The 10,959-nt window shown below is 46.6% G+C and overlaps 1 protein-coding gene across 3 annotated transcripts in view; it reads left to right on the forward strand.

The window, feature by feature from the left end:
• Positions 1 to 858: 858 nt before the first annotated feature.
• The window catches only part of trpv5 (transient receptor potential cation channel, subfamily V, member 5), a 47,715-nt gene continuing 37,614 nt past the window's right edge, over positions 859 to 10,959 (forward strand). The window contains exons 1-2 of one of the 3 annotated variants that reach the window (XM_031904908.1): positions 859 to 1,144; positions 9,209 to 9,389. In XM_031904908.1, coding sequence (XP_031760768.1) covers positions 9,322 to 9,389 — 68 coding nt within the window. In that variant the 5' untranslated portion in view covers positions 859 to 1,144; positions 9,209 to 9,321. 3 annotated transcript variants of the gene reach the window in all.

Genomic DNA, 10,959 nt, shown 5'->3' on the forward strand with positions numbered 1-10,959 from the left:
ATTTCTTACTATTGAGTGCTATTCTGATACCTACTGGGAGCTGCTATCTTGCTCCCTTCCCATTGTTCTGCTGATCGGCTGCTGGGGGTGAGGGGGGGGGGGATATCACTCCAACTTGCAGCACAGCAGTAAAGTGTGCCTGAGTCTGAGCTTTCAGCCAGCACTACACATTATAACTGCTTTCAGCTAACCTATTGTTTCTCCTACTCCCATGTAACTGGAGGAGTCCCAAGCCGGACTTGGATTTCTTACTATTGAGTGCTATTCTGATACCTACTGGGAGCTGCTATCTTGCTCCCTTCCCATTGTTCTGCTGATTGGCTGCTGGGGGGGAGGGGGGGGATATCACTCCAACTTGCAGCACAGCAGTAAAGTGTGCCTGAAGTTTATCAGAGCACAGGTCACATGGCTGTGGCACCCTGGGAAATGAAGCTAATGGTTCGGGTGCTGACTGAAGGAGGGTTACCCATGATTCCTGTTTAAATCCAGGGCACAAATATCAAAACGTTAATCCTGGAAACAAATACAACCCTAATTCTCCTCAATTTATGGCACAACCTGCAAGTATCCACTCTGAATATAACTCCCCCAGTTTGACATAGACCCCAAATGCTTTCTTTTTTTTTTGCCTATTGTATAACACACCCCAAATGCCTACTCCCTAATAGGACATTTAAGACCAGCCAAATCAGCCAGGAAAGAGTTAATAGGGTCCTTCCAGACCAGCCAGGAAAGAGTTAAGAAGGTCCTTCCAGACCAGCCGGACCAGCCAGGAAACAATGCTTAATGAGTAAGTTGATAAGAGCTGATGAGGGCTCTGTAGAACTGCATTGTTTCAGGCAAACCCCCGTTATCGCGCTTCTTGTCCTAGAGGTGCTGCTGTCTTTGTTTAACCTGTCCGGCAGGTTTCTGGCTGCTCTCTCAGCAGGAGAGGAAGAGGGTGAGAGGCTGAGGAAGGAGACACAAGGGTAGGAGAGTCCGACCGGGAATGAGATTGGGGCAGATTCAGCAATGAGACAGGGGCAGATGGGGCAATGGCCTAAGCCAAGGGGAGGACTGAGTGCAGCTGCTGAGGAGACAGACAAGGTGTGTGCGGATGGAGCCTTCCTGCCCCTGGAATTCGCCTGTGTGTTGTGTATAAACTGTAAGTAGGAGCCGGGGGGAGTAGGGACAGCCTGCATTCTGTTTCTGTAGAGACAGTCAGAGCTGTTTGTCTAGAGCTCCAATGCTGCCCTCGACGGGGTATATGAGAGCTCCATGGAGCCAATGCTGCCATCACTTGGGTATATGAGAGCTCCATGGAGCCAATGCTGCCCTCGTCGGGGTATATGAGAGCTCCATGGAGACAATGCTTCCCTCACTGGGGTATATGAGAGCTCCATGGAGCCAATGCTGCCATCGCTGGGGTATATGAGAGCTCCATGGAACCAATGCTGCCCTCGACGGGGTATATGAGAGCTCCATGGAGCCAATGCTGCCCTCGCCGGGGTATATGAGAGCTCCATGGAGCCAAGGCTTCCCTCGCTGGGGTATATGAGAGCTCCATGGAGCCAATGCTGCCCTCGACGGGGTATATGAGAGCTCCATGGAGCCAAGGCTTCCCTCGCTGGGGTATATGAGAGCTCCATGGAGCCAATGCTGCCCTCGTCGGGGTATATGAGAGCTCCATGGAGCCAATGCTTCTCTCATTGGGGTATATGAGAGCTCCATGGAGCCAATGCTGCCCTCGTCGGGGTATATGAGAGCTCCATGGAGACAATGCTTCTCTCACTGGGGTATATGAGAGCTCCATGGAGCCAATGCTGCCATCGCTGGGGTATATGAGAGCTCCATGGAGCCAATGCTGCCCTCGCTGGGGTATATGAGAGCTCCATGGAGCCAATACTGCCCTCGCTGGGGTATATGAGAGCTCCATGGAGCCAATGCTGCCCTCGCTTGGGTATATAAGAGCTCCATGGAGCCAATGCTGCCCTCGCTGGGGTATATGAGAGCTCCATGGAGACAATGCTTCTCTCACTGGGGTATATGAGAGCTCCATGGAGCCAATGCTGCCCTCGTCGGGGTAAATGAGAGCTCCATGGAGACAATGCTTCTCTCATTGGGGTATATGAGAGCTCCATGGAGCCAATGCTGCCCTCGTCGGGGTAAATGAGAGCTCCATGGAGACAATGCTTCTCTCACTGGGGTATATGAGAGCTCCATGGAGCCAATGCTGCCATCGCTGGGGTATATGAGAGCTCCATGGAGCCAATGCTGCCCTCGCTGGGGTATATGAGAGCTCCATGGAGCCAATGCTGCCCTCGCTGGGGTATATGAGAGCTCCATGGAGCCAATGCTGCCCTCGCTTGGGTATATGAGAGCTCCATGGAGCCAATGCTGCCCTTGCTGGGGTATATGAGGCCCCTGGCACTGCCAAAAGGTACCCCTATTATTTCCTACTATCACTTTAATAACTTGGAGAATATTTTCCATATTATGTATTTAGAGCACTGTTTGGCTGAACACCAGTGTGTGTTCCAAGGAGATTGGGTCCCTTTCCCTTCTGTCATTTACCTTCTTGTTATTGGGTCCCTTTCCCTTCTGTCATTTACCTTCTTGTTATTGGGTCCCTTTCCCTTCTGTCATTTACCATCTTGTTATTGGGTCCCTTTCCCTTCTGTCATTTACCTTCTTGTTATTGGGTCCCTTTCCCTTCTGTCATTTACCTTCTTGTTATTTGGGTTCCCTTTTCCTTCTGTCATGTTATTGGGTCCCTTCCCTTTCTGTCATTTACCTTCTTGTTATTGGGTCCCATTCCCTTCTGTCATTTACCTTCTTGTTATTGGTCCCTTTCCTTCTGTCATTTACCTTCTTGTTATTGGGTCCCTTTCCTTCTGTCATTTACCATTCTTGGTTATTTGGGTCCCTTTCCCTTCTGTCATTTACCATCTTGTTATTGGGTCCCTTTCCCTTCTGTCATTTACCTTCTTGTTATTGGGTCCCTTTCCCTTCTGTCATTTACCTTCTTGTTATTGGGTCCCTTTCCTTCTGTCATTTACCTTCTTGTTATTGGGTCCCTTTCCCTTCTGTCATTTACCTTCTTGTTATTGGGTCCCTTTCCTTCTGTCATTTACCTTCTTGTTATTGGGTCCCTTTCCTTCTGTCATTTACCTTCTTGTTATTGGCGTCCCTTTCCCTTCTGTCATTTACCCTTCTTGGTTATTGGGTCCCTTTCCTTTCCGTCATTTACCTTCTTGTTATTGGGTCCTTTCCCTTCTGTCATTTACCTTCTTGTTATTGGGTCCCTTTCCCTCTGTCATTTACCTTCTTGTTATTGGGTCCCTTTCCCTTCTGTCATTTACCATCTTGTTATTGGGTCCCTTTCCTTCCGTCATTTACCTTCTTGTTATTGGGTCCCTTTCCCTTCTTTATTTACCTTCTTGTTATTGGTCCTTTCCCTTCTGTCATTTACCTTCTTGTTATTGGGTCTTTCTACGTTATTTACCTTCTTGTTATTGGGTCCCATTCCCTTCCGTTATTTACCTTCTGGTTATTGGCTCCCATTCCCTCCACTCATTTACCTTCTGGTTTTGGGTCCCTTTCTTCCTTTATTTACCTTCTGTTATTGGGTTTTCCTTCCGTTATTTACCTTTGTTATTGGGTCCCTTTCCCTTCCGTCATTTACCTTCTTGTTATTGGGTCCCTTTCCCTTCTTTATTTACCTTCTTGTTATTGGTTTTCCTTCCGTTCTATTTACTTTGGTTATTGCTCCCATTCCCTCATCATTTACCTTCTGGTTATTGGGTCTTTCCTTCTTTATACCTCTGGGGTCCCTTTCCCTTTCCGTCATTTACCTTCTTGTTATTCGGGTCCCTTTCCCTTCCGTCATTTTGACCTGTCATTGTTATTGGTCCCTGTTCCCTTTCCCTGTCATAGTATGTAGTGGTAAACTTATTTGATTAAAGGGCCACAAGGGTAAGCAGCGCCTGATACAGTCCTTACAGAATACCAAAATTACACCACAGGGGAGGACAAGTGACTATAATAAATAAAACCAATAAGTACATATATGTATATATATATATATATAAGTGCCATGTGGTATGAGACACAGTAGGAAGGAGGTCCCTGCCCCGTAGAGCTTACAATCTGAGTGGTTGGGTAACATACAGGCACAAACTGGAAGGTAAGAGTGCATCAGGTATGGGCATTTGCCCTTAAGCGCAGGACTGGGCAAAATAATGTCTTAGTGCTCCAGAAGGTAACAGCTGAGCTTTTTCTTAAAGAGAGTGGGTGAGTGTTCCCTACGGAGGGATTCAGGGATAGAGTTCCAGAGGGAAGGGGCAGCGAGATAGAAAGGTTTAAGACGAGAGAGCTAAGTGGGTGTGGATGGTGTAAAGAGACGGAGGCTCTGAGAGGAGCGGAGGAGACGACCAGGAACATGTAGGGAGACCAGTGAAGAAATGTAGTGAGGAGCAGAGGAGGGAAGGGCTGTGAATGTCAGCAGAAGGATTCTGTAAGCTCCTTTGCTTGACAGGCAGCCATGCTAGTGAGCTTAATTGAGGCTGAGCAGGATCTCTCTTAGGAGGGAGCAGGAGGATCCTGGCAGCAGAGTTTAAGATTGATTGCAGGGGAGAGAGGTGGGAGTCTGGGAGGCCGGTTAGTAGGAGATTGCAGTAATCTAAGCGGGAAAGGATAAGGGCATAGATTAGTGTTTTAGCTGTTGCTTGAGAAAGAAAGGGGCGTATCTTGGCAATATTGCGGAGGAAAAAGCGGCAGGTTTTGGCAGTGTTATTAATATGGTTACCTTTACCTTCTTGTTATTGGGTCCCATTCCCTTCCGTCATTTACCTTCTTGTTATTGGGTCCCTTTCCCTTCCGTCATTTACCTTGTTGTTATTTGGTCCCTTTCCCTTCCGTCATTTACCTTCTGGTAATTGGGCCCCATTCCCTTCCGTCATTTACCTTCTTGTTATTGGGTCCCTTTCCCTTCCGTCATTTACCTTCTTGTTATTGGGTCCCATTCCCTTCCGTCATTTACCTTCTTGTTATTGGGTCCCATTCCCTTCCGTCATTTACCTTCTTGTTATTGGGTCCCTTTCCTTTCCGTCATTTACCTTCTTGTTATTGGGTCCCTTTCCCTTCTGTCATTTACCTTCTTGTTATTGGGTCCCTTTCCCTTCCGTCATTTACCTTCTTGTTATTGGGTCCCATTCCCTTCCGTCATTTACCTTCTTGTTATTGGGTCCCTTTCCCTTCCGTCATTTACCTTCTTGTTATTTGGTCCCTTTCCTTTCCGTCATTTACCTTCTTGTTATTGGGTCCCTTTCCCTTCTGTCATTTACCTTCTTGTTATTGGGTCCCATTCCCTTCCGTCATTTACCTTCTGGTAATTGGGCCCCATTCCCTTCCGTCATTTACCTTCTTGTTATTGGGTCCCTTTCCCTTCCATCATTTACCTTCTTGTTATTGGGTCCCATTCCCTTCCGTCATTTACCTTCTTGTTATTGGGTCCCTTTCCCTTCCGTCATTTACCTTCTTGTTATTGGGTCCCATTCCCTTCCGTCATTTACCTTCTTGTTATTGGGTCCCATTCCCTTCCGTCATTTACCTTCTGGTAATTGGGCCCCATTCCCTTCCGTCATTTACCTTCTTTGTTATTGGGTCCCTTTCCCCTTCCGTCATTTACCTTCTTGTTATTGGGTCCCTTTCCCTTCCGTCATTTACCTTCTTGTTATTGGGTCCCTTTCCCTTCCGTCATTTTATCCCTTCCTTCGTTAATTGGGGTCCCTTTCCCTTCCGTCATTTAACTTCTTGTTATTGGGTCCCTTTCCCTTCCGTCATTTACCTTCTTGTTATTGGGTCCCTTTCCCTTCCGTCATTTACCTTCTTGTTATTGGGTCCCTTTCCCTTCCGTCATTTACCTTCTTGTTATTGGGTCCCATTCCCTTCCGTCATTTACCTTCTTGTTATTGGGTCCCTTTCCCTTCCATCATTGACTTTCTTGTTATTGGGTCCCTTTCCCTTCTGTCATTTACCTTCTTGTTATTGGGCCCCATTCCCTTCCGTCATTTACCTTCTTGTTATTGGGTCCCTTTCCCTTCCGTCATTTACCTTCTTGTTATTGGGTCCCTTTCCCTTCCGTCATTTACCTTTTTGTTATTGGGTCCCTTCCATCATTTACTTTCTTGTTATTGGGTCCCTTTCCCTTCCGTCATTTACTTTCTTGTTATTGGGTCCCTTTCCCTTCCATCATTTACCTTCTTGTTATTGGGTCCCTTTCCCTTCCGTCATTTACCTTTTTGTTATTGGGTCCCTTTCCCTTCCGTCATTTACCTTCTTGTTATTGGGTCCCATTCCCTTCCGTCATTTACCTTCTTGTTATTGGGTCCCTTTCCCTTCCATCATTGACTTTCTTGTTATTGGGTCCCTTTCCCTTCTGTCATTTACCTTCTTGTTATTGGGCCCCATTCCCTTCCGTCATTTACCTTCTTGTTATTGGGTCCCTTTCCCTTCCGTCATTTACCTTCTTGTTATTGGGTCCCTTTCCCTTCCGTCATTTACCTTTTTGTTATTGGGTCCCTTTCCCTTCCATCATTTACTTTCTTGTTATTGGGTCCCTTTCCCTTCCGTCATTTACTTTCTTGTTATTGGGTCCCTTTCCCTTCCATCATTTACCTTCTTGTTATTGGGTCCCTTTCCCTTCCGTCATTTACCTTTTTGTTATTGGGTCCCATTCCCTTCCATCATTTACTTTCTTGTTATTGGGTCCCTTTCCCTTCCGTCATTTACCTTCTTGTTATTGGGTCCCTTTCACTTCCGTCATTTCCCTTCTTGTTATTGGGTCCCTTTTCCTTCCGTCATTTACTTTCTTGTTATTGGGTCCCTTTCCCTTCCTTCATTTACCTTCTTGTTATTGGGTCCCTTTAAATTCTGTCATTTACCTTCTTGTTATTGGGTCCCTTTCCCTTCCGTCATTTACCTTCTTGTTATTGGGTCCCTTTCCCTTCTGTCATTTAGATTCTTGTTATTGGGTCCCTTTCCCTTCCGTCATTTACCTTCTTTTTATTGGGTCCCATTCCCTTCCGTCATTTACCTTCTTTTTATTGGGTCCCATTCCCTTCCGTCATTTACCTTCTTGTTATTGGGTCCCATTCCCTTCCATCATTTACCTTCTTTTTAATGGGTCCCTTTCCCTTCCGTCATTTACCTTCTTGTTATTGGGTCCCTTTCCCTTCTGTCATTTACCTTCTTGTTATTGGGTCCCATTCCCTTCCATCATTTACCTTCTTTTTATTGGGTCCCTTTCCCTTCCGTCATTTACCTTCTTTTTATTGGGTCCCATTCCCTTCCGTCATTTACCTTCTTTTTATTGGGTCCCATTCCCTTCCGTCATTTACCTTCTTGTTATTGGGTCCCATTCCATTCTGTCATTTACCTTCTTTTTATTGGGTCCCATTCCCTTCCGTCATTTACCTTCTTTTTATTGGGTCCCATTCCCTTCTGTCATTTACCTTCTTTTTAATGGGTCCCATTCCATTCTGTCATTTACCTTCTTTTTAATGGGTCCCATTCCATTCTGTCATTTACCTTCTTTTTATTGGGTCCCATTCCCTTCCGTCATTTACCTTCTTTTTATTGGGTCCCATTCCCTTCCGTCATTTACCTTCTTTTTATTGGGTCCCATTCCCTTCCGTCATTTACCTTCTTTTTATTGGGTCCCATTCCATTCTGTCATTACCTTCTTTTATTGGGTCCATTCCCTTCCGTCATTTACCTTCTTTTTATTGGGTTCCATTCCCTTCCGTCATTTACTTCTTTTATTGTCCCATTCCCTTCCGTCAATACCTTCTTTTATTGGGTCCCATTCCCTTCCGTCATTTACCTTCTTTTTTTTGGGTCCCATTCCCTTCCGTCATTTACCTTCTTTTTATTGGGTCCCATTCCCTTCCGTCATTTACCTTCTTTTTATTGGGTCCCATTCCCTTCTGTCATTTACCTTCTTTTTAATGGGTCCCATTCCCTTCCGTCATTTACCTTCTTTTTAATGGGTCCCTTTCCCTTCTGTCATTTACCTTCTTTTTATTGGGTCCCATTCCCTTCTTCCATTCCCATAACCAGATACACCCCCCAGTACATTTAGTCCCTGATTTCATAGCTATTACATTAATATCCCCAACACACAGACAAAATCTGCCCTCTGATAAACTTCTGAAAAATTATTTTGTAAATGCTTTCATAGGGGAGAGTATTGCCTGCTAATAATGCTACTACTTGTATTCTGTTCCAAATCACAGCAGCACTGTCCCGCTTTAAGGCAGGGATTCTCTATGTGCGTTATACACAAGGTCGGAACTATAAATGACAGGTATATTCCTTTCTATTATACTGCTCTGGGGAATATCTTGGTTCTTTATAAATACATATTATAATAATATGTGCCCCAGCCAATGAGTATGTGCCCCAGCAAATGAGTATGTGCCCCAGCCAATGGGTATGTACCCCAACCAATGGGTATGTGCCCCAGCCAATGGGTATGTGCCCCAGCCAATTGGTATGTACTCTAGCCAATGGATATATACTCCAGTCAATGGGTATATACCTCAGCCAATGGATATGTACCTCAGCCAATGGGTATATACTCCAGTCAATGGGTATGTGCCCCAGCCAATGGGTATGTGCCCCAGCCAATGGGTATGTACCCCAGCCAATGGATATATACTCCAGTCAATGGGTATGTACCTCAGCCAATGGGTATGTACTCCAGTCAATGGGTATGTTCCCCAGCCAATGGGTATGTGCAACAGCCAATGGGTATGTGCAACAGCCAATGGGTATGTACCCCAGCCAATGGATATATACTCCAGTCAATGGGTATGTACCCCAGCCAATGGATATATACTCCAGTCAATGGGTATGTACCTCAGCCAATGGGTATATACTCCAGTCAATGGGTATGTTCCCCAGCCAATGGGTATGTGCAACAGCCAATGGGTATGTGCCCCAGCCAATGGATATATACTCCAGTCAATGGGTATGTACCTCAGCCAATGGGTATATACTCCAGTCAATGGGTATGTTCCCCAGCCAATGGGTATATACTCCAGTCAATGGGTATGTACCTCAGCCAATGGGTATGTGCCCCAACTGATGGGTACGTACCCCAGCCAATGGGACTACCGGGGAGATTTGATCTTCCCCTTACTGATATTTCCTTTTATTGTTCCAGAGATCTTCTTTTATTCGTTTCTACCCCCTGGGGACAATGAGACTGCCCTGGCACCACTGACATTACCCATGAACCAGTATCAGCCAAAAGCCTGAGGTGAGAAGCCAAGAAGTATGGTGCCTTGGCGGAGGCAGAAACAAGAGGAAAGTGCCGGGGAGACAAGTTTACTTCAGCAGAAAAGGTGAGATTTCCAGCCCCACAGGGGTTACTCCCTTTTACACTATAACCTCAACCCTCTCCTATTCCTTTTACAGCATCTTTCTCTTATTCTCTCCCTACTCTGTATAGACAGACCCTACTCCTTCCCCTAAAACCACCTACAACGTATAGATTTATCAGACCTACCTTGTATTGATAATGCTGTTCTCTACCCCATCCAGACTGATCCCTTCCCTACCCCATACAAACAGATCCCTTCCCTACCCCATACAAACAGATCCCTTCCTTACCCCATACAAACAGATCCCTTCCCTACCCCATACAAACAGATCCCTCCCCTACCCCATAAAAACAGATCCCTTCCCTACCCCATACAAACAGATCCCTTCCCTACCCCATAAAAACAGATCCCTTCCCTACCCCATACAAACAGATGCCTTCCCTACCCCATACAAACAGATCCCTTCCCTACCCCATACAAACAGATCCCTCCCTACCCATAAAAACAGATCCCTTCCCTACCCCATACAAACAGATCCCTCCCCCCCTACGCCCATAAAAACAGATCCCTTCCCTACCCCATACAAACAGATCCCTTCCCTACCCCATACAAACAGATCCCTTCCCTACCCCATACAAACAGATCCCTTCCCTACCCCATACAAACAGATCCATTCCCTACCCCATACAAACAGATCCCTTCCCTGCCCCATACAAACAGATCCCTTCCCTACCCCATACAAACAGGTCCCTTCCCTATCCCATACAAACAGATCCCTTCCCTATCCCATACAAACAGATCCCTACCCTACCCCATACAAACAGATCCCTTCCCTACCCCAAACAAACAGATCCCTTCCCTACCCCATACAAACAGATGCCTTGCCTTCCCTACCCCATACAAACAGATCCCTCCCCTACCCCATACAAACAGATCCCTCCCCTACCCCATACAAACAGATCCCTTCCCTACCCCATACAAACAGATCCCTTCCCTACCCCATACAAACAGATCCCTTCCCTACGCCATACAAACAGATCACTACAGATTACTACTATTCCATGCCAAGAGATCCCACCTCTAATCCACAGATCTCTCCCATAGCCCATACACCTAAATGACTCTAACAAGATCTATAGTTTCATTCCATGTTGGGCCCAAATTCAGGGCCGGCACTAGGGGTAGGCAGAAGAGGCAGCTGCCTAGGGCGCAACGATTGAGGAGCCTCTCCTGCCTACCCCTAGTGCTACTTGTCATTGCCTCCGCTGCTTGTCATTAGCGGCGGAGGCAATGACCGATCTAATCACCCCGCCCCCCCCCCGCACCGCCTCCTGTGCTTTGGTGCGCATTAGCCATTCGGGGGGGGCGGGGAGGTGGTCGGAGTTGGCCGACCGGGTTGCCTAGGGCACCTGGTCGGCTTGGCCTGCCCCTGCCCAAATTCCCAACTCACCGGATCCCTGGGATCGTCTGCCCTTCTCTCTCCTCTGTGCACCAATGGGTTCCTGCTGAGCAGCCCGTTAGATTCACCTGGGAGAATCCAGAACTCATTTTGGGTACAATACTTATTCTTAGTCGGAAGCCTCCCTAACCC

The sequence above is a fragment of the Xenopus tropicalis genome, chromosome 7 (genome assembly GCF_000004195.4).
Source record: "Xenopus tropicalis strain Nigerian chromosome 7, UCB_Xtro_10.0, whole genome shotgun sequence".
NCBI classification, from domain to species: domain Eukaryota; kingdom Metazoa; phylum Chordata; class Amphibia; order Anura; family Pipidae; genus Xenopus; species Xenopus tropicalis.